Genomic DNA, 21,710 nt, shown 5'->3' with positions numbered 1-21,710 from the left:
CTCTGACTTAATTCCACCCAGAAATGTAGATTGAAACGAACATCAACATTAATTTGATTTGATCCAGATCTTAAATGTGTCGTGATGCTGTTCCTAGCCATAATGTGCTTAAAGGAACATTGTGTAAGATTTCGGGGAATCTATTAACAGAAATGGAATATAATGTTCATAAACATGTTTTCATTAGTGTATAATCACCCAAAACTAAGAATCGCTGTGTTTTTATTAGCTTAGAATGAGCCCTTTACATCTACATAGGGAGCGGGTCCTCTTCATGGAGTCCGCCATGTTGCTCCGCCTTGTTTCTGCAGTAGCCCAGAAGGGACAAACCAAACATTGGCTCTAAAGAGAGCCTATCACATTTTTACGTTGCCTGAAGGCCACTGTAGTTCTCCGACATGCTTGTTAACGTGAGCCTCAGAGTGCAAAACCGTGGTAAGGATGACCTCTGAGTGAGGCAAACGGCGTTACCACGGATTTGCACTCGGCGGCTCACGTTACTACAGTCTTGGAAAGGGAGGATTGAGCAGAGGGGTACTCCGTTGGTTGCAATCTGCAACCACATTACTAGATGCTGCCAAATCCTACACACTGTACCTTTAACTTGTCTAACCACAAGACGAATGATTTGATTTAATCTTGTTGTGTCACATACTAAATGTAACATCAGTGTGACTGCTGAATAAAGATTAAATACAATGAATGAAAATGTACACAAGATTAGCCTGTCCGTTCAAGGCACACTGTTTCACGTCTACATCCACTTTCCACATCTGTCTCTAAAGTACTTGCTATTCCAGTTACAACCTGCTTTTCCTTTCACATTTCCATTTACAAGTATATACGGTTTCCTTTCATATCTTTACTTTTCATGTTCCTTTTTAAATCCCCTAGCTGCATGACCTTCAACCAAACACTTCCTTAATTGCTCAACGGGACATTATCTCATGTACCATTCATTCTTTTGTGCTTCTTCTTTGGGTTTATTTGACTAAACTGTGTAGTTGGGTGGTTTTATTTCAAAGGACACTTCTGGGAACAGCCTTTCTGTGTTGTTGTTTGGGTGACTTGGGGGAGTTGTCAGGAGGAGGCCACTGTGGTTTAGTTAGCTGAATGTCGTCTTCTATTTTAAAGGCTTTCTTCGGGGGATCGGCCTGCGGGGGCCAAACTACAGACATTTTGTTGGAGTGTGGTTTGCTTTCATCACACATTTTTGCCGTTTCGTTTTCACCGCTGTGTGTTTTGTCTGCTGAACTTAGGCTGCTCATGGAATATCTCCATTCAAGTGTTTCATCTGGGGGAATAGGTCCACCACTTCCTGCGGGAGGTTTCTGCCCAATTCCATTATCATAGCTCCCTTTGGACTTGAGGAGTTGTTTGTAATGGGGCAGACAGTAGAAGTGTCCATGGAGAGAGACGTAATTTCCTAGGCTGTAATAGAAAAGACATTTTTTTTTGAATAAATAATAATCAGAAATTATACTGTCATTAAAACACTAAGGCGTTCACTAATTAATATTGCAATGTTCAATTGTGCCCATGGCAACCATTCATTCCAACGAATGCCATATTTACCTTAATTTATTTCTGCAGTGCTCACAGCAGAAACAGGATTTATGGTACTTTTTTTTGTCCACTATCAGAGCATCCATCGGATAAGCTCTCCTCCGACATACTGTGCAGAGCTCCGACTTCGGAACTCGAACCTGTTTGAAAGAGATAAAATGCAAATTATTGGATTTTTTTCCCATTCATGCCGTGTGAAGAGCTTTTCTTTTGGGCTGCTCATAATGCAACAACTACGGCTTTTCTTTCATTGCTTTATTACGGTTAATGTTGTTAGTACAAAGCAGTGAAATATATGACATTTGTATTTAAAAAGGGTTTATTCATTTGTTTAGATAAAACATTTCCAATGGTCATGAGGGTGAATGATTCACTGAATCTTTCCTCAGGATTTGATTCTATTCACTCGTCTACTTTACACACATGCATGCACAGATATCAATGCATCTCTCAACTGCACTCAGGCGTTTGTTTGTGAGCACTACAAATAAGCTGTCACTTGCTTCAGTGCAAGCTCTCAGCCAGTGCATACTGTAATTTTCCTGTTGGAAAGGTACATTATACTGTACGCTGGCTTTATCCTGGTCAGCTAATGGACAGCCTCTTGAAAAGGCTGCAGTGCTTATCGTGACCAATTAGACCAATTATGTTTAGAATGACATCATCCTTATTACAAGCAATGCACCAAGTTCAACAATTGCATTTGTTTAAAGGTCTGCTTGTTTTTTCACGGTCTTTATTAGTGAAAGAGTTGCTCTAAACACGGACATGATTCAAACATTTTTTAAAAAAAAAAAAAACGTTATCTCGAGATCACGAGCCAATTATCTCATTAACTTGATAAAATGAGCTTTGTTATCTCGAGATTTACAACGCGATAATTGACTTATTAAGAGAAAATAAAAAGTTGTTTTCTTGTATTACTTATAATGTTTGGGTCAAATCACGGAAAAGCTTGTTTTGTCAAGATAACGACATAATTAACTTGTGATCTCGAGATAACGGCATTAAAAAAATGTTTGCATCATGTCCGTTTAGCGCTTCCGTTGTTCCCAATGTCAAGGATGAGTTTTCCAGCAAGTATTGAAACTGTGCTCAGAGAACTACTATTGGATGGATTACCGTGAAATTTGGTACAGACATTCACGGTCCCCAGAGGATGAATTACAATCTCTTTAATGAGCCATCCACTTTTCCTCTATAGCGCAATTGTCATGACGTTCCCATCAGCCTCAGCTGTACTTTGTGGTTAGTGCTAATTAGTACAAGTCAGCATGCTTACACTCTAAACTAAGGAGAATTACCTGATAAACATCAGCATGTAATCATTGCAATTGTGAGCATGTTAGCATGCTAAATTAGCCCAAAGCACTACTGTGCCCAAGTAAAGCCTCACAGAGCTGCTAGCATTGGCTGTAGATTCTTTAGGCCTTTACACACGGGGGCGTTTTTTTCGTGCAATTAATTTGCACATCAATATATTTTTTCAAACTGTTGTTTTTGTCATGAATGCTTCCGCACAGAACTCCAATATTACACAGAAAAAGGCGACGTAATATTTTTCTTAATGAGGTCGCTTTTCTGAACTTTTGTGTCGTTTATTCGTCACGCCCCTAGTGTGTAAATGCCTTTACTCTTGTTGGTTATTATCAACACTTTTTGTTTTACAGAAAAGCCTTCACAATTCATACAATGCAGTAATTAGAAATGCTGTTTTTGTAAAACTCCACAAAACAGATATTCAAAGAAACCCCATCCATCCACAGTCCATGCCATTAGTTTCTGTTGTTTCATGCTCTATGGGTCTTTACCAGATGAGACAATCTTCGTCTGATGTGACACAACTTGTGATGTTGTCTCCTCAGAAATCGTGTAGCCGAGACTCTTGAAAACGGATTCACTCTCTGTCCATGTTTTGTGGAAATTGCTCAGCAACATGTCAGTGGCGTCGTCGTCGTCGTCGTCGGTTTCTGTTTGCTTCGCATCTGCAGCTTTTCTTTTCACTGCATCAGCGTAGGAAAAAGGAGCCCGTTGGGTCGACGCGCTCTCCGAGTGCTCAGTGACAGCTGTCCTTGTTCCGGTGACCTTGTTACCGAACTCATCAACATTTGAGAAATGCTCTGTGATTGATTTGGTTTCAGAAAAGGCTGATGGCTCTGCTGGCACAGTTTCTACCTCAGTTTTCTGAAGAGGGAGGGGGGTGCTCTGCCGTGAGCCTCTCTTTGTCTCTTGAGGACTTTCCCGCTTTGAAGTGTCTGCTGTTGTTTCACTCAGACTTGACACAGTCTCCTCCTGATCCCCTTTCTCCTCTCTGAATGAGGAACTTTGCTCACCCAGTTCAAAAACATTTTTAATAGCCTGAATGTCAAAAGCTGCCATTTCCAGTTCCAGGATGTCTACTTTCTCTTTGTCACAATCTGGGCTTTCAGCGTCATTGTAAAGCCAGTCTGTGAGTGGAATAAGCTCTTTTCTGATAAAGGATTTTTCTTCTGGTGACTCAAATTTGTTTACAAGACCACACATGTCGGCCCTGGGAAGCTCATCCTTTTCTTTGTTCTTATTCTCTGCCTCACAGTCCTCCATGTCTGGGCCCAGTCGTTCAGGGATAGCTATGGGCTCCTTTCGCACATAGGTCTTATGAATTTCAGCCTTTTGAGCTTCTTCAAAAAACTCTCTCTTTTCTTTGACAGACACAGACGACGACTCTGACATATCTGAAGCATCAATAAGATCTGGGTCATTCTGACACAATGATATGTGAGACTGTATTTCATTGGCGTTCAAACCCTCTAAAATATTAGCTTGATCTTCTTCTACATGTGCAGAGTTTACGTCCGCCCACAGAGCCTCTACAGATAAACTCTTTTTGGGCTTTTCTGCTGCAATTGACGTCCCTGTAGCCTCCACAAGTGGAGACTCGATTCTGATTTGCCGATGAAACGACGGCGGCGATTCCACAATCTCAGATTTCCTCTCCGAGATTTGTTGGGGAAGCAGCGGCGGTGGCGTGACGCCACGCGAGAGTTTCGCCATCGTGTCTTTGAGTCGAGCCAAATTTTCCGCTCTGTCAAAAGTCGGAGAGGGTGTGATTCTAGTGAGCCGCGACGTTGGGGTGTCACACCTGCGTGACGTTGGGGTGTCACACCTGCGTGGCGGCGGTGTGGGAGGTGTGGGCGGCCTATGCAGCAGGGTAGGCGATGGAGTAACTCTCTGGGGTGAGTCAGTTCGTCGCGTGGATTCAATGGTGATAAATGTCGGCGAGGGAGAACGCATCCTCAGTAGCGGCGAGAAGGCCCGAATGTCGACAGACTTGCACTGACTCGCCTCTTCTTTCCGCATTTCACGGGACGTCTTCTTCTTTGTTTGGTTCTCAATTTTGGCAGAACCAATACTGATCTTGGATATTCTCGGCGTTGCCCCACAAGAAACAGATTTCTCAGAAACTGTCTCACACTCGTGTTTCTCCATTGTCTCATTATCGTCTAGATGCATTAGTTTCTCCTCTGCTAGTTTCCTCACCCGTGAAATAATTTCTTCACTTTTCTGAGCATCACTTTCCGCCACAGATCCCTCCAGCTCACACTTTCTCTCCGGACTCATGAGCCAATCTGGAGCAGTATTGAGTAGAGTCTTCACAGATTTAGAGTCAGTCTTTTCTGAAACTCCCTGTATCTCTGTGATGTGAGAGATTAACACTTGGACCTCTCGCCTCTGAGATTCTTCTGTTCTGCCTGCTGTGGACGTTGCCCGTTCATTTCGCTCTGACTCGCCTGTCACTGTAATTGGGACATCCCTGCTTTCTTCCGGCGGTTTCTCTGCGCTCTGCTGAGTAGCTGTCACTTCTTTCTTCTTTTGAGATCCCTTGACTTGCTTTTGAACTGCTTTTTGTTGCTGGAAATTCTGATCGTCTTTGCTTTCTGTGGTAATGACTTCTCTCTTGACTTGAATCTGCTCTTCTTTTATACTTTGATGAATTTGGGAAACTGCAATTGTTTCATGAGTTTGGTGGGATTCTTCAGACGTTGTTTTCTTGGTTTCTATAACGTCTTTCTTTGATTCTGTGGAAATCTCTTTACCTTGACCTGACTGTGCATTCCCTTTAGACTTTTTGGACTTCTTTTTCTTCTTTGCTGGAGTCGGAGTTTCTGCTTGGCTGTCAGTTATGCTAACAGTAACAGCAGGCGCGGAGGCAGCAGCAGGAGAGGAAGTAACTTTCTTAATCCCCTGCTTTAACTCTGTCTTTCCTTCTTTAGCTTCACTGATCACTTTCACCTCGGTAGCTTCCTTCACTTCCATCTTGACATCTTTCGAAACACTCTCACTCTCACTGGATGTTCTCGTCTCTACTTGCTTTTCTTGCTTGTTCTTTTTCACCTTTTGATTTGGTTTGCCTGCTTTTCCATTTGTTTTGGCAGCCGCCTTTTCTGTTTGCATTGGCAGATCAGAAATTTTCTCTTGGCTATTGGTAGGAGGATGATCGGTTTTCTTCTTGTTGTCACGTGGTGGTGATTTGGACCCTTTGACATTTTTGTCCTTTTTCTCAGATTGTGATTTGTTTGATTTTACCTCCATATGGATTTTATCAGAATGCATTTCATCTTCGTTTTTATATTCAGACGTGTTGGAGCAAATTGTTTTCTGATTTTTAGAATCCTTCTTTCTATCGGCCGTAATGTTTTCAGTTTTTGCGACGTCAGTGATGGAGGTCTGGACTGTGTCCATGGAGGTCTGGACTGTGTCCATGATGGACTGAGCAGACTGCTTGGAGGAAACAGATACAGTTTTCTGTGTAGTCATATGCATCTGTTGTTTAACAGCTGAGACAGATGAGGTCTTTTGAACTGAGACAACCTCAGAAGTCTCATTAGAGACAATTTGCTGTTTGGCAGACGACATAACAGTTGAATTTGTGAGCATTTTCTCGTGGCTAGCGCTGATATTGCTCTGGGTAGTATTTGAGACTACAACATGCTTGGATAAATCACATGATAGGGAGTCTGAATGAACGCTCAATGCCGACGCGTTGTTATTTGACCACTCTGTATCACCGGTGGAGAGCATTTCAAGAGCAGCAGTAACTGAATCATGTATGTAAATGGGTGTTGGAGTGGTTGGGGGGGTGTATTCCTTCCGGTACTTTTCTTCTGCTTTTATTAATGGGGTGTTAAATTTACTCATTTTCCCTCTCATCGAAGGTGGAGGAGAGGGTGGAGGGGTGAATCTCACAGGAGCAATGTAAACTTTCTTTAGTGGTTGTGGCGACTGAGGCGGCAGAGGGCTTTCACATGTTTTTGATGAATGTGTTGTTGTTTTCGATTGGTTTTGGCTCGTCTCTACCACTGTCTTCGATGTGACTTCCATCTGTTGTGTTTTACTAAACTCCACTTTAGGCTCCAGCTTCGGGACCTGGTGTAAAAAGGGAGCTTTCACTTTTTTGACCGTCATCTTTTTCGCTTTGGCTGGTGAAGGATGGATTGCCTGTGCTGGCATGCTTTCCAGTTCTTGTTGAGATGGAGGAGGTGGGAGGAAGTCCTGCTCAGTGGTGAGTGGCGGTGGTGGAGGAGGAAGGTGATCAATGTCAGAAACAACAGAGGGAGGAGGAGGCGGAGGTGGAAGCTCAGCGTCTGCCACTGGTGGGGGTGGGAGAGGCAGATCGGGCTCTGGCGCTTGTGTTTTTAGGATGTAATCATCAGTTTTTACTTTGGTTTTATCTACTTTTTTCATTCCCTTTCCCTTCGACTTTAGATTACGAAACTCTGTCTTTACTGTTTTGATGCCGTGGTTTTGGGTAATCGTTTTATGCTCCACCACAGAACTTGACACTGTACTAACAGTTTCATTAGAGATGGAGTGATTTTGAGTGGATGTCTCAACTGAATTAGCAGTTTTTATCTTCTGTATGTTCCTCTGTGCGTCAGTGTTTAGGTTTTTAACTGGGGGGCTCTGCTTGACTCGAACTCTCCTGTATGATCCAAGTCTGACTTTGGGAGCTTCCCGCTGTGCTGTTTCCAACAGTGATTTAATAGTACCTTTAACATCGCCCTTTATCACTTCTTCTTTCTCCAGCTGGGACTGATCGTGCATCTCATATAATGACTTAATTGACATCTTCACATCGCCCTTTACCTCACGCTCGAGGCTCGGGCTCCTTTCCATCCTCGGCGAAGGCGGAGGCTCCATTAAGAGCTGAATCGTACCTCTGACGTCTCCCTGAACGTCTATTCCCTGTTGACACATCCTCCTCTCACTGGAGGCGTCATGCAGACTTTGCTTTGCTGTGCGAATATCGCCCCTCACAATTTCTTCCTTTTCAACTTCCCTCACCGCTTGCTTTGCCAGCTCCAGAGATTTCAGTGTGGCCCTCACATCTCCAGGAACTAAATCCTCGACAACAGCTTCGACTCTGGATGTCGATGATTTCTCGAGAGATCTCAGAGCCCCTTTGATATTCCCCGGTATGATATCCGGCTTCTCCACCTCCTTGTATTGCTTTTGAGCCCTCTCCAGGCACCGCAGGGTTTTCGGTATGTTGCCTTTCACCACCTCCTCTTTCTCTACAACAACTGTGTGATTTGCTGAAACAGACAATGAGCTCAAAGCAGCTCTTAAATCGCCTTTGACTATCTCCTCCCTTTGGAGTCCTTCCAATGAGAGGGTTGGCTCTGACATGAAAACTTTCACCGTGTTGTGAACATCACCGGGTACAACATCCTCCACTGTACGCTCAATTTGCGTTTGATTACGGCCAAGAATAAGTTTAGTGTGCTTGATGTCGCCTCCAACTATCTGCTCTTTTTCTACTCTGTCAGGCAGATCCTCATCAGGTTCAACGTGGAGCTGTTTAAGATAGTCCAGAGCCCCAGATTCAATGCATGTGGAGTAAAAGTTGACATTTCCTTTTTCAGCCTCATGTACCCTTATCTTCACTTCCTGATCTGACTTGTCAAAGCTGGACAGTCTTTGAAGAGTGCTCTTTATGTCCCCTCTCACAATGTCCTCTTTTTCAACGTTAACACTCTCTTGTTTATTGAGAAGGGAATATAATGTCATCTGCACGTCTCCTTTCTCGTCCTCCTGGATGAGTATTCCACGTTTCGCTGAGCCGCTCTCATCAAAAAGGTTGTTTATCGCTTCCTGAATGTCACCTCGTAATATTTCCTCCCTTTCAACACTGCTGTCTTTCTCTTGGTTAAATAGTTGATGCACCGTTGAACTGATATTACCTTTCTCTTCTGAATCTATGACTATCTGCTGCTCCTGTCTTTCCTGTCTGTTCAGCAGGTTCATCATAATAGTCTGCAGATCTCCCCTGATGACATCCTCTCGTTGAATTTCCGGAGCCTGCTTATTCATCAGCTGGTATTTTGCCATCCTAACGTCGCCTATTTCATCAGCCTCAATGAGTATCCCCTTCGACTTCACCATTTCCTGACTATAAAGTTCCTCAAGAGTTCCCTTGACACTCTTGCCCAGGATTTCGGTCTTTTCCATTTTTGTCTCATTAAAGTCGTCGAACGGTGTCGTTTCAAAGAGCCACGTTGTTGTCTTTACATCCGCTTTGGAAACCTCCTCCTGTGATGTGATGGTCGCACCTCCGTCTTCATCGACCTCTTTGATGTGGTCAAGAGGATTTTTCTCAAAGAGCCATACTGAATGTTTAACGTCTCCCTTTTCAACCTCCTCCTTTTTAACCGTTTCAATCAGATTTTCAGAGCTCATGCTTCTTATTTTATCAATGGACTGGGTTTCAAATCTCCATTTCGCCGACCTGACGTCGCCTTTTTGTATTTCGCTCACATTAACTGTTCTAACAGATTCCAGCGACAGTGCGTCAGACTCAAAGCGATCTTTGTTCATCCTAACGTTGCCCCCCTGAATGTCATCCACCGTTTTTATGAAAGCCTTCTCTTCAGCAGCAATCCTGTCGAGAGGTTGTGTCTCAAATTTCCACTTGGCATTGGTGACGTCCCCTTTCTGCATGTCCTCTTGTGTGACAGATTTAATGATATAAACCTCATCGGTGTCCTTGATGGCGTCGAGGGGCTTGGTTTCAAACTTCCATCGGGTTCCGACGACATCTCCTCGCGTTACTTCTTCGCTTGTGACAGTGGTGACCTCATGGTAAAGTCCCTCTTTGTCCTGAATAGCGTAAAGGGGCTGATTTTCAAACATCATGGTGTAATTCCTCACATCGCCTTTTTCATCTTCGTCACGGACAATTTTCCGCATTTTCATCAGCTCTATGTCCGTCTCCTGAATTTCATCTAAGGAGTATCTCTCAAATATGAAACGCCCCTTATCTACGTCTCCACCTTGTACATCGTTCACTGTGCGGCAGCTCACAAACTCCTCCTTGCTATCGTGTATTGTATCTATTGATTGGTTTTCAAAGAGCCATTTGCAGTTCACCACATTTCCTCTTTGGATGTCCTCAGTCTGAACTGCCTTGAGCTTCTGCATCGCTTCCCCAGATGTAGAAGTCATGATATCGGATGTTTGGTTTTCAAAAATGTACTTCATACCAGACACGTCTCCAGACGAAATGTCTATCTCCGTGATGCGCTTAAAAGAGCCCTTCTCCTCCCCAGTGAGGTTCTCCAGTTTCTCCGTCTCAAAGAGAAAACAAGCCGTTGTCACATCCTTTCCTCTAATGTCCTCTTGATTGACAGTGCATGTTTTCAGAATGGTCTCCGTCTCGTTGTGGATAGTATCGAGTGCTTGTGTCTCAAAAAGCCATGAGCAGGTTTTGACGTCTCCCTTTTTCATTTCCTCAGATTCATTTTCACCCTTTAACTCCGCTCTTTCGTACAGGACGTCCATTGGTTTTGTCTCAAATAGCCACTTGCAGGTTTTCACATCGCCCTTCATGACGTCAACATTTCTACTTGTCCCCGCAACCTCTTCATCTTCAATATTGCTGAAGTATTTAATAGCATCAAGAGGCTGTGTTTCAAACAACCACTTTGCAGTTTTAACGTCACCAGACTCTATTTCTTCTTTGGATATGCCCTTGATGATTTGGTATTTTTCAATGCTTTCACCAAACTGGTCGATCGGTCGCGTTTCAAACATCCACTTGCACGTTGTTACATCTCCTTTCACAACCTCTTCACGCCGCACTGTTTTCACCTCATGGAAGTGCCCTGAGCTGTCTTGCATGGCGTACAGAGAGCTGGACTCAAATAGGTTTGTATTTGATTTCACAGAACCAGATGTTACACCCTCTATGAGAATCTTTTGAGATTCGTCACTCCAGTTTAAATCTGTGCTCTCAAAGATTTGCTTGTAGTTCGAGACGTCAACTCTATCAATTTCTTCCATGTCGATCGTGCGGATGTGTTCCTTCTTTTCCTGTCTGATCTGCTCCAGGGGTTGGCTTTCAAACCGCCATTTCTGATGTCTGACATCACCCCTCTCCTCATCAAGTGCGACTGTTTTCTTCAGTTTGCCCACCTCTGCGAGCTCCTTCAACTCCTCAGCTGGGTTCGTTTCAAAATAATGTCTGGCTGATCTCACGTTACCTGCAATAACGTCCTCCTTTGTCAGGGGCTGAGCGTTTGAATCATCTTTTAACGTATCCATTGGCTGGGTCTCAAACACCCAGCAGTTCTTGCGAACATCTGCCCTGCAGCTTGTGCCATCCTCCTGTGTGAGGTCGTCCTCAACATTCACAGTGCGAGTAACCTCTTTCTTCTCCTCTCTTATGTGCTCTAGAGGTTGACTCTCAAAGCGCCATTTTTGGTGCCTCACATCCCCTTTCATTTCTTCATTTACTGTTGCCTTTTGAAGTTTGCCGACCTCAGGGCCGGTCTTCCTCTCCGCTCGAGGGCTGCTTTCAAAAAAGTGCCTGGCAGATCTAACATTGCCCCCGATAATTTGTTCAATAGACTGGGGTCTCGCATTGGAGTCGTCCTTCAGAGAATCCATTGGCTGGGTTTCAAACACTAAACAGTGCTTGCGCACGTCAGCTCCAGAAATCTCTTTCTTCTCCATTTTTGAGCTTTCCCACTCAGAATCTAATGTCTTTATCTCAAACAACCACCTGCCCCAGTCTCCCTTATTGCTATCCTCCATGGAAAGACTACACACAAGTTTCAAAGATGTTTGTTCTCTGTTTGTCGTGTCCAGGGGTTGGGTATCGAAAAGCCAACGTGAAGCAATGGACGTCTCCAATTCACTTTCAATTTTACGCACAGACTTAATCTCCAGCATTTGGCTTGATTGTCCCATGATGATGCATTTAAACTGAGTGTCAAAAGTGCTCGTGACGGTTTTCACCTCTCCATGAATTTCCTCTAAGACTGACCTCAGAGTCAATAGGTGGCTTTCGTCGATGGTCTCGGTGTGGCCAAGGCTCTCCATGTACTTATTGTCAATCATGTAAATGGTGGCATTTCCATCCTCCTCTGTGAACACAACCTCTTTCGTCAAATCCTCCTCTTTATGCATTTTATTTAAAGTGTCCATTGTCTGGGTTTCAAACAACCATGCCGCAGCACGGACATCCCCTTTATCAAATTTGTTGAATTTGTTTTTATATTCTGTCGAGTTGACATTGTGCAAACTCAGCTCGTCCATCGGCTTGGTCTCAAACATCCAAGCTGTACGCCTCACATCTTTTCCAAGAATCATTTCCTGCTCAGTTATTTTGTTGTTGTCATCGTCCTCATCCTCAGGAGTTTCATCTTTAATGGTGTCCAAAGGCTTATTTTCAAACATCCATCGCATCGCCTGCACCTCCCCGGGGAGAATCTCCTCCCAGTCCACGTATTCTTCATCGTTGACGTCATCGGGACAACCTCCATCATCCTCATACATGTACTCTTGGTTCTCTGACTGGTTGTTCTCAGTTTCGGTACAATCACTGTAGTAGTCCTTCTCTATATTCTTACGAACCTCAGGGTGAATGTGCTTGTAAAGGCGTTTCAGCTCATACATACCCCTCTGCTTGAAGTAAGCCTCTTTGTTGAGTTGGTGTTTTGGGGGGTTTACCAGTTCTGGAGGCTCAGGTGAGTAATAGCATGCTGGAATATCTTCACTGTCTGATGGCATTTCTAGTAAATCTGGAGGCGGGGGTGGAAGATAGTCAGAATCCTCAGCTGGCGGGGGTGGAAAGTCCTCATAATCCATCACTTCAGCCGACGTGTCTTCTGCTTCCTCAGTGGCGGATGCCTCATACACCTCTCTAATCACGGTGTTGTTTTGTGTCACATTTGAGGACCACTTAGCTCGATTGATATCACGTCCAATCTTTTTAAGGAACAAAAATTATATTTGTGGGTGATTACCTATAAATCCATCACATTACCCCATAACAGGGTTATATGTGTATTACATTTCACCTTGTTGTAACACTTGCAGATAAAATGTCAAAATGAGATCATTAAACATGAATAATCTCAGCAGAACACCTGTCAATCCTCCAAGGTTAATGGTACTGTGTGAATACATTACTTTCTTATTATGCTCTTTGCAGCCGCAAATCAATATATCACTCTAATGAGTTAAAATTATAATACTTAAGATTCTCATGAAGTCAAACCCTGCTAATTGCATATTTTAAGCAGTAGCAATTCATGTATTTACATTCTGTTACTGCCTCTCTATATAGAAATGTCATTGTTAGTGGCGGAGTCCGCCATTGCCGTGCTGGATTCAAATAGCCCTCACACACGAGGGATTCACAGAAAACATTGCATGTATGTGATCCAGCATTTATGGGTTTTAATTGTATCTAATTTATATCAGCCTCACTGACTATGTTTACATGCACAAAATATTCAGATTTTTGCCCTTATTCCAAAAAAGACAATATTCCTACTAAGCCTTTTACATGGCTAATAAAAATAAATATTCCAATAATATTCCCGTTTACATGCAGCCGTCAAAAAATATTTTTTAAAATATTTTCCACTGGTGGCTGACTTGTTCGACCGTGCAAACACAGCCATCTTTTTCATTCCTTCAACCACCTAAAAGGTCCGCGTTATTTGCAGACCTATCTAAAAACCTGTTGATATCCAAGTCTTTCATAATCTTTATAAGTAGGTGTGTTTCTCTTTCCGACCAGAAATGTGGGCTTTTCTTTTGGGCATGCATCTCTAGTTGAATTATGTACAACGCACAGAGCTGGCCGTAAACAGGCAAGAGGGCGTGCGTCGCAAACTATCGTTAAAATCCCACCTGAGATGCATATTCCGAATGCGTTGTACACATGTCCAAAGAATGCTCCTAAAACATGAATAATATTGTCATATCCCACATGTCTTAATAGAAAAATGCTCCATTTTAAATAAGGCATAATTCAGAATATCCAAACATAATATGCAGTTTACATGAGCCGTATCAAATTTTGAATATTGTCATATTTGGAATAATAGTGTAATATTAGTGTGCATGTAAACTTAGTCACTGTTGACCTTTCACTCTCCTAACGCTGCATCAGAACTCAAATCGTGATTCCAATTATTTTTGACTGACTTATTTATTAAAACAATTTGAGTTAGTTTGACTTCACTGTAACCAGATATACGAGTTGCTTTTCTATATTTCTAACAAAGAAAGTGTTTGCTGTATTTAACCACACTTGCTGTTACCACAGATAACCACAAGTGTCGCCAAATCAGCCTGTTAAAATCTTAAGGATTGTAACTTTAATTAATATACTATATTTACTATTTCAAATTATTCTTACCTTAAATTAAATATTCTGTCCCTTCATGTTTTCAATAACTCAAGTGAAATTGAAATGCTTACCTTAATTGTTTTTTGTGGAGCGGCCTCTTCTATTGTTTTTTCAAAGCGATCTCTCAGTTCTTTTGTAGTGTACCTGGGGAACTCCTCTTCTAAAAATCAGCACAGACACAAGTATAAAGGCAGGACTTAAATTAGTCAGCCAGTGACAGCGTATATGGCAGAGAATAAAAATACCTGAACAACATCCTACCTGTTTCATCTTGATGGTTTTCATAACTGGATGCCAAGTTATTGTCGCTGTATGACACCTAAATATTTGAAATGAGAAATGGAAAGAAGATATTGATTATAAAAAACTGAAATACAGACATCCATCATTTACTAATGAATACTACACATTTGTCCATTAAATGTAATGTTGTTGTTTTTTATCTCAGCCTAAACTGTCAGATTCTACCAAACAAACATTAATTACACAAATGTGATTATTTGCAATCAGTTACCCAACAAAGCAATCAAAGTGTTTAGCTCATTAGCAAAGCGTTGTCGTCCTGCCTGCAGAAACACAGTGACAGAAAAAGTTCAATACCATCGTTTCTTGGTTGAAATTGGTCTGCTGACTGCCTGGGACGACCTGCCTGCTGCTTCTGCTGCTCGACACCGTCACCTCCGAGTTGGATATTTCCTGCAAAGATGAGAACTTTGATTGTCAAACGCAGTGAAAAATGTCTGCATACAGTACCACGCAAACACACATATAACTCTCTCAGTCTCACTTCAGCACGTTGCCCCTCTTGCCACAGATGTGAGTTTACTCCACCAGCCAAAGCTTAACAGTACATGACTGAATACCATGCAGAGAAGATGCTCGACCAGATTGCTCACGGCGGTTTGAAATGACTAATCACAGATGGAGGCAAGATGACAAAGAATGTGTCAAGCTGTTCACTCACACTTTACCGTAGCAAAATAAGAAATCTTTTCCACTGCGTTGTGAAGTTTTGATCTACAATACAAGTGTTGTTAAAGCGCCCTGAAGGTTTTCATGAAAACTGTTAGAAATGTCAAGTAATGGCTGCAACTTAAACCTACACACTTTTGCTACACACTTTAGTGTTGGTGCAATAAGAGGTAATAAGAGCCTAAATGTTTACTTGCAAAGCTCCCCATGCAGTCACGGAACTCCAAAGCTAAATGATGGAAACATGCTCAGATCAGAAGAAGTGTTACCTTCGTTTGACCACAGTTTCATGCTCATTTCAGGCCTCATGAATAGGTTCTACATGTGTACCTGCACACTTCTGTGTTGGAAATGGAACTGGGTAACATTGTGTGATGATGCAGTTTCCTGTGTCTCAAATTGTTTCCTCACACTGGCGAGTCCCCCAGGCAGGGAACAGACCTCCAACTCCTCCATGACCTAACGAAGCAGAAAATATCATTAGCTGCCTCCGCTTCTACATGACCTGAAATCAAACTGGTGCTTAATAGGGCTATTCTGCAGTGCAGGCCGCCGTCAAGCTAATGCTACGTGCGGTTTGCCCTCCCACATACACAGACACATAATATGCTGTTCATGTAATAGTTTCAAATTTACATAAGGAACTGTGAGAGCTCCTTCAACCTAATTGGCCATAGACAGTTGGCTTTCCAATTATTACACAAATATTCTTTTTAGTACAGGCAGGTACTGTAGTTATATGTTGTAATAGAGACGATACATGTCCATGCACAAGCTGAAGTACCCCGCTGCGCTGGGGATAGTGTTGTCTGCTGGCTTGGAGACAGCTGGCTGGTGCACGGCCTCGCAGTTGGTCAGTGGGATGACCTCTGAGCCCACAGAGTGAATCCGGTTCCTCTGGTTTATATCTCTTTCAGGAAGTCCTGCCCTGGTTCAACCTGCGCTGCCAGCAGCTGTGGCACAAATAACCAATAAACTGTTCAATAGAAATCTCCTCACGTGTACTATTAGGCATCATCCAGTTATTATGACCATAAACACATGCAATTAAACTGCACTGCTATGGGTGTCAGATCCCCTCATGTTTGTGATGTTGTTTATTTTTAAAGCCAGATTAGTTGCGAGTACAGAAAAGGGACTTTTTCTTTTTTACAGTATAAACCTGGTTTAGTATGTTCCAGTCTATTGCACATAACATGGTTCATATAGTGAGTATATTATATTATATTATATTATGTTATATTTTATCATATTATATTATATTATATTATATTATACATTTGTGTATTCATGATAAATTAATGTACACTGAAGTACCAGTCTGTCATTAAAAACATTTTGATTTTTGAATCAATTTGTGGTATTTGGTAAATATATTGACTAATGCAATCCAAAATCGAGCCACAGTAATGCCTAAAGGTGCTGCCATAGTGTGGTTGGTGCTCTTGTGACTGATGCTTTGTGAGTTATTTAAAGAGGACCTATTATGCTTCTGTGCTTTTTCCCTTTCTCTTAGTCAGTTATATAGTTTTTTGTGCATGTAAAAGGTCTGCAAAGTTACGAAGCCCGAAGTCCACGCCAAAGGGAGTTACTCTCCCCCACAGAAACACCGCTCCTGAAACGCCTTGCTTGAAGTCCCGCCTTTACTTCTGTAATATGGTGATGTCACTAAGTAAAACATTTGCATAATACCTAGCGGCCAGTTTGCCACGCCTTTAAACAAAACTAGTTAGAGCGGAGCTGGAGCGGAGTCTGAAGAGTTGGGTTCAGTTGACCAATCACAACAGAGGGATCTAGCTGACCAATCAGAGCAGACTGGGCTTTTTGGGTGGGGGCATGTAAACATGTTCTAGTAGAAACCCAAAATACAAAATATGCACTTGAAAATAAGCACAATAGGTCCTCTTAAGTGCACTTAAAAGCACCAGTCTGTCATTAAAAACATTTATTTATTTAATTTGAAATCAAATTTGTGATATTTGGTCAGCCTGTAAATATATTGACTAAGACAATCCAAATTCGAGCTGCAGTAATGCTTTAAAGGAGCTACCATAGAGCAGGTGGAGCTCTTGTGATTGATGCTTTTTGAGTCATTTAAAATACTCCGGGGGGACATTATTTAAACCAATTACTTCCTGAAATTAATTTACTCACAGTATGTACAGTATGTGAAGTATATACAGCCCAGAGTGACAGTTATTTTACTATGATGTGAGGTGAGTTTGGTCCATGCATACTCTAAGTGGACAATGTACCCGAGGGGTTTAACTTGGATCACATTGAGTTTTTAAAAAGTCACGACTTACATAAAATCACTCTGTTACCACTCATATGTTGTCAATAAAGGCATTGCTTGTAGAGAATAGTTCCAGTCAGCAGAGACATGTGTTACGGGGTTTAGGGGATCATCCAGGAAGTGTTATTAGTAGTCATTAAGATTCTTTTCATCTTAGGCATAATTAAACTTTATCTCTGGAATTGCATCAACCAACAGTCCAGAACTAAAGGAGCGTTATTGTTAACCTGCAGGGTTTTGCAATGTGCTGAAAAGACAGTCAGTGTGATTATTAACTCTTCCAACTGTTAACATCCACTGACTCTGCTGAGACAACATTTCTGTCTGTGTTTGCAAATTCAAAGTATTCACACCTCAGCTCACTTGTGGATATAAATGTGCTGATGCAAATAAGAGGATGAAATTTGAACACAGACTGTTTTGATGTTTGAAAAAAGTACTGCATTAAAAATAAGACCATTACTCTGAAGGCTAACGGCATAAAGAAACCGTCATCTCAGCTCTGCTCTGTGGTGTATTAGCACTACTCAAAGCCATGTGTGTATATCCAACTCATTGTAATATCAAGCAAAAGCTGCCAGGCTGGAGACATGAGATGATATTTCACATCTTTAATATAATATCTGGCAGCAAAGGACAGATTTAATCACTGCATATCATTTTTCAAAGTATTGAAAACTCAATAAAGAACAGACTCAATGAAACACAGAATCTGATTTTTTTAAATCAGTTCTTTGAGTTACAGATAGCTGAGAGTGATAAGCTATTGAATTATTAAGTAAGCTGAATAGTGGGCTCATAAATTTTGAAATTGTTACCCATTAATGCTGGCAAAAAGACATTTTTATAACAACTATCAGTGCATTGCAGTGTGGTTAGCTGCTTTCCATTGGCATATTTATTTTGATTTATTAGCTTACCAGTCCCCTAACATGATCTATTTTAGCCTTGGAGGAATGGTAGCTATGTTTGTGTTACACAGCTCTTACAATTAGAGATTTATAGTTACTTACAGCGCATATTTTAGTTCAAATCTTTAGCAGTGAAACTTAAAGAGTGGAACATTTTGCGCTGCACCATATTAAATTAAAGGTCTTAAGGGTATGGACTCATAGACGAAATTATTGTGGTGGGAATTAAAATTTTGTAGCCAAAAAAACTCTGTCAACAGTCTGAGGCTATCTCATGACACGTTAGGTTGGGCTGAGAGCTCAAATAACAAGAAAGTGAAGTAATCTAGGCGCCATGCACTTGCAAAAATAAATTCAGCCTATTTTAAACGTAACCATGAAGGGTCGTGTTTCTCAGTGAAATATAGAGGAAAGCTTGTAGGTCAAGGCTTTCCTTTCCAAAAGCTTAGATAACCTGCATTAACCTTGTTATTGTGCCTTATTTTGTAATTACTCATTTTGTGGCTTGCCTGGCGACGAGGAAGTAGAGCGACGTAGCACCTAGAAGTACTGGCATTGGTACAAAAGAGCTCAGAACTCCATCTATTTGGGAATTACTCCGAATATATCTTATCTCCTTAAGCTAAAAAGTTAATTTAGTATTTTAGGTCTGATATAAGATTTATGTTTTGCCTCTGTATCCTGTATTTTGATTGGAAGTGCACTCAACATGAGGACGGTGTTAATTATTTTTAGAGTACAATAAAGATTTCAGTGCCAGGCTTTCATGTTTTTCCCTGCATATATTAAAAGGAGATTTTATAATGCATTACATTTTTTTGCATGCGTAATTATAAACATAAAAACATCATTTAAAAAGCCAAAATCATTCACATATTTTTTTTTACAAAAACACTCTCAGAGTGCTCGTCACCTACCAGGTAAGGAGGATATTAAAATATAAAAATATGAGCTCAGCACGTAAAAATCCCACTCGAAGGCCGATGCACTCCCCGGCCTGCAGGGTCGATCCAAGCTAAAAGCAAATCCCAGTCAGCGTTGGAGACCAGCTCCGGTACTATGTGTTCACCTCTGTCCAACGAGCAGGCAGTGACAGCTGATTTTATTTTAGACCCTCCGCCCCCTTGCAATAGATGGGCCTGGGGTGTGTTTTTTTTAGAGAGTGAGGCCTCCGTGCCTCCCATGTCAAGACTCCCAGAAAATCCATATGGAAATACTTCCTGTGAGTCCTCTGCAGACGCTTGTGTACTAATAAATCAGGTCACCCTGGTTTCATCATCACGGCTTCCATCAGAGTGCACTGCATCCTCCTGCAGCTGTTACCGCCTGTCATTATACGGCAAGTTATGCACATACAAATCCACAACAAACCCTCTTAGAATCTCTCATTTTCCACTGCTTCTTTTGATCCCTAAACAGCGTAAAGTGGTTGTCTGGCAGGTGCAGATTCAAGTGACAATAAATGGTGGTGAAATGTGTTGGCTGTGGTTTGCAGTTGGTCTGAAATGGGGTCAGTGATGTAATGCTGTTTGTTGAGGAAGGGAGGGTCAAGGGGGCCGTAAATTCGACAAGAGACATCTCTGAGTGTGGAAGAGCCAGCCAGCTCATCTTGTTTGGCCCAGCTGGAGCAGTGGCGCCAGCCTGACTCTGGTAGTGTCGGTGTTGGGAGACCAGACATGTCTGCCAGGCATCTGCACAACCCCGTTCATCCTCAGCATGTGTAACTCATACCTGCGTTTCCACAGGCCACCTGTTTTAAAGAGACACTCTGGGATTCCTGCTCCCGCCAAACCTCACCAGACTGAGATGGAAACGATCCTGCTCACCTGCTCTCCTCCTGGTCATTTAAAATGTAGATTAATATGATCCTGGTATTACTCCGCCAGGATCAGAGTAATAAAAGTTTCCCTTATTTTAATCTTAATGAAAGTCAAGAGCAAGAGAGGATTATAAAAAAAAAAAGAACATTTGGGTCAGTGTTTCGAGGTCTCATGTTCTTTTCATGATGACCTTACTTTATTCAGCTTGAAGCCAGTCCTCTGTGATCCATAGCAGAGTTAAGTCATGCAGTGAGGGTGAAAAGAAATACACTTAATTCTCTCTCTCACTCTCTCTTTCTCTCTCGCCTTGAGAATAAATAAGTGAATTACGATTTCTACAGTTGCATGTGCAGTGATAAGTCCTCACGTTGTAAACACATTATAATTATGTGGACTACAATTACTAAGTGAAGATTTAGAAAGCCTAAAGAGTGTTAAAGGCAATATAATTGCATGTGATGGAACATCACAGGACAGCATGGTCGCGTGAAAAGGCGTATGAATGACACGATAATTTGCAGTGCATTCAATAAGAATGGCATTCTTGCTTTTGGTGTGTCATTTGCACTCCATGTGGTCTGTATTCCCTGCAATGTAAACGTATCTGCACACATGTGCTACGATCAAAGCGTAGAATAAAAAGTGAGAAAGACGTCTTATGGTGGGCGGGAGGAGGGATGGATGGGTTCAACAAACACACGACTATCAACGGCAATTTTTTTTGTAAGTTAGTGATGTTTGTGATGTAGTTATGTTACGTTCTTTCCGTATGTGTTTTACTTATTTTACATACTTATTTTAAGCCCAACCATGATGTTTTTCCTAAACCTAACTGCAGACGTTACCGTAGTTTTGTTGCGTGGTGTAAAAATGACACGCGAAAAGCCTAAAATCCATCCTCAGGACACACAGAATATCCGTGTAATGTCGTGCTATTTACGCCTTCCCATGAGATCGGGTTGCACAGGATGGTGTTAATCTATATTTTTCCTATTTTCAACAAATCCCATGAAAAGAGCAAAACCAACAATGAATTTATCTCACTAAGAAGTGTGTAGTTTGTCCATATATAGAGTCATTCTAGTCCATAATACAATACATTTGGACAATACTTTGGCTATTTATTCCTGCACACTGAATTTGAAATGAAGCAGGTTAATCACACTCATGTGCTGAACTGCAGCTGTGTTTGAGGAAGGGTTTTTGAGTGCAGCAGGAAAATGATTTGGCTACACTGTTCACCCAATATAACACACTCAAATGTGAAAGTCGGCACTGTATTCACATAGTCAGTATTTCATTTTCTAGCCCAATGTGCTGGAGTACAGAGCCAAAACAAAAAATGCGCCACTGTCCAAGTACTTGACCACTGCATGACCATTACTGAAAATGACATTCAATATTGTCATTGCTGGCTGTAAGTACACCGAATGTCTCCTAGTTGGGAAAAATGAATAGGT

At 41.9% G+C, this 21,710-nt stretch overlaps 1 protein-coding gene across 1 annotated transcript; it reads right to left on the bottom strand.

The window, feature by feature from the left end:
• Window positions 1–1,126: 1,126 nt before the first annotated feature.
• Window positions 1,127–19,515, bottom strand: xirp2b (xin actin binding repeat containing 2b). The gene is made up of 9 exons (XM_037789051.1): window positions 19,348–19,515; window positions 16,008–16,176; window positions 15,554–15,682; window positions 14,852–14,947; window positions 14,513–14,570; window positions 14,323–14,411; window positions 3,378–12,816; window positions 1,576–1,706; window positions 1,127–1,431 (listed from the first exon to the last, which is right to left on the bottom strand). Exons 3-8 carry the CDS (start codon window positions 15,677–15,679, stop codon window positions 1,615–1,617), a joined length of 9,900 nt encoding a protein of 3,299 aa, XP_037644979.1. The 5' UTR covers window positions 15,680–15,682; window positions 16,008–16,176; window positions 19,348–19,515; the 3' UTR covers window positions 1,127–1,431; window positions 1,576–1,614.
• Between the last annotated feature and the right edge of the window lie 2,195 nt (window positions 19,516–21,710).

This window comes from Sebastes umbrosus, chromosome 13 (assembly GCF_015220745.1).
Source record: "Sebastes umbrosus isolate fSebUmb1 chromosome 13, fSebUmb1.pri, whole genome shotgun sequence".
Taxonomy (NCBI): Eukaryota; Metazoa; Chordata; class Actinopteri; order Perciformes; family Sebastidae; genus Sebastes; species Sebastes umbrosus.
This window is presented reverse-complemented; position numbering and strand designations above follow the sequence as displayed.

Coding starts and splice junctions, on each gene's coding strand:
- xirp2b (XM_037789051.1), bottom strand. CDS start 15,679: ATGGAGGAGTTGGAGGTCTGTTCCCTGCCTGGGGGACTCGCCAGTGTG. Junction 14,571..14,851: donor ATTTCAACCAAGAAACGATG/GTATTGAACTTT, acceptor TCAAATATTTAG/GTGTCATACAGCGACAATAA. Junction 12,817..14,322: donor CTCCACAAAAAACAATTAAG/GTAAGCATTTCA, acceptor TTCCTTAAAAAG/ATTGGACGTGATATCAATCG.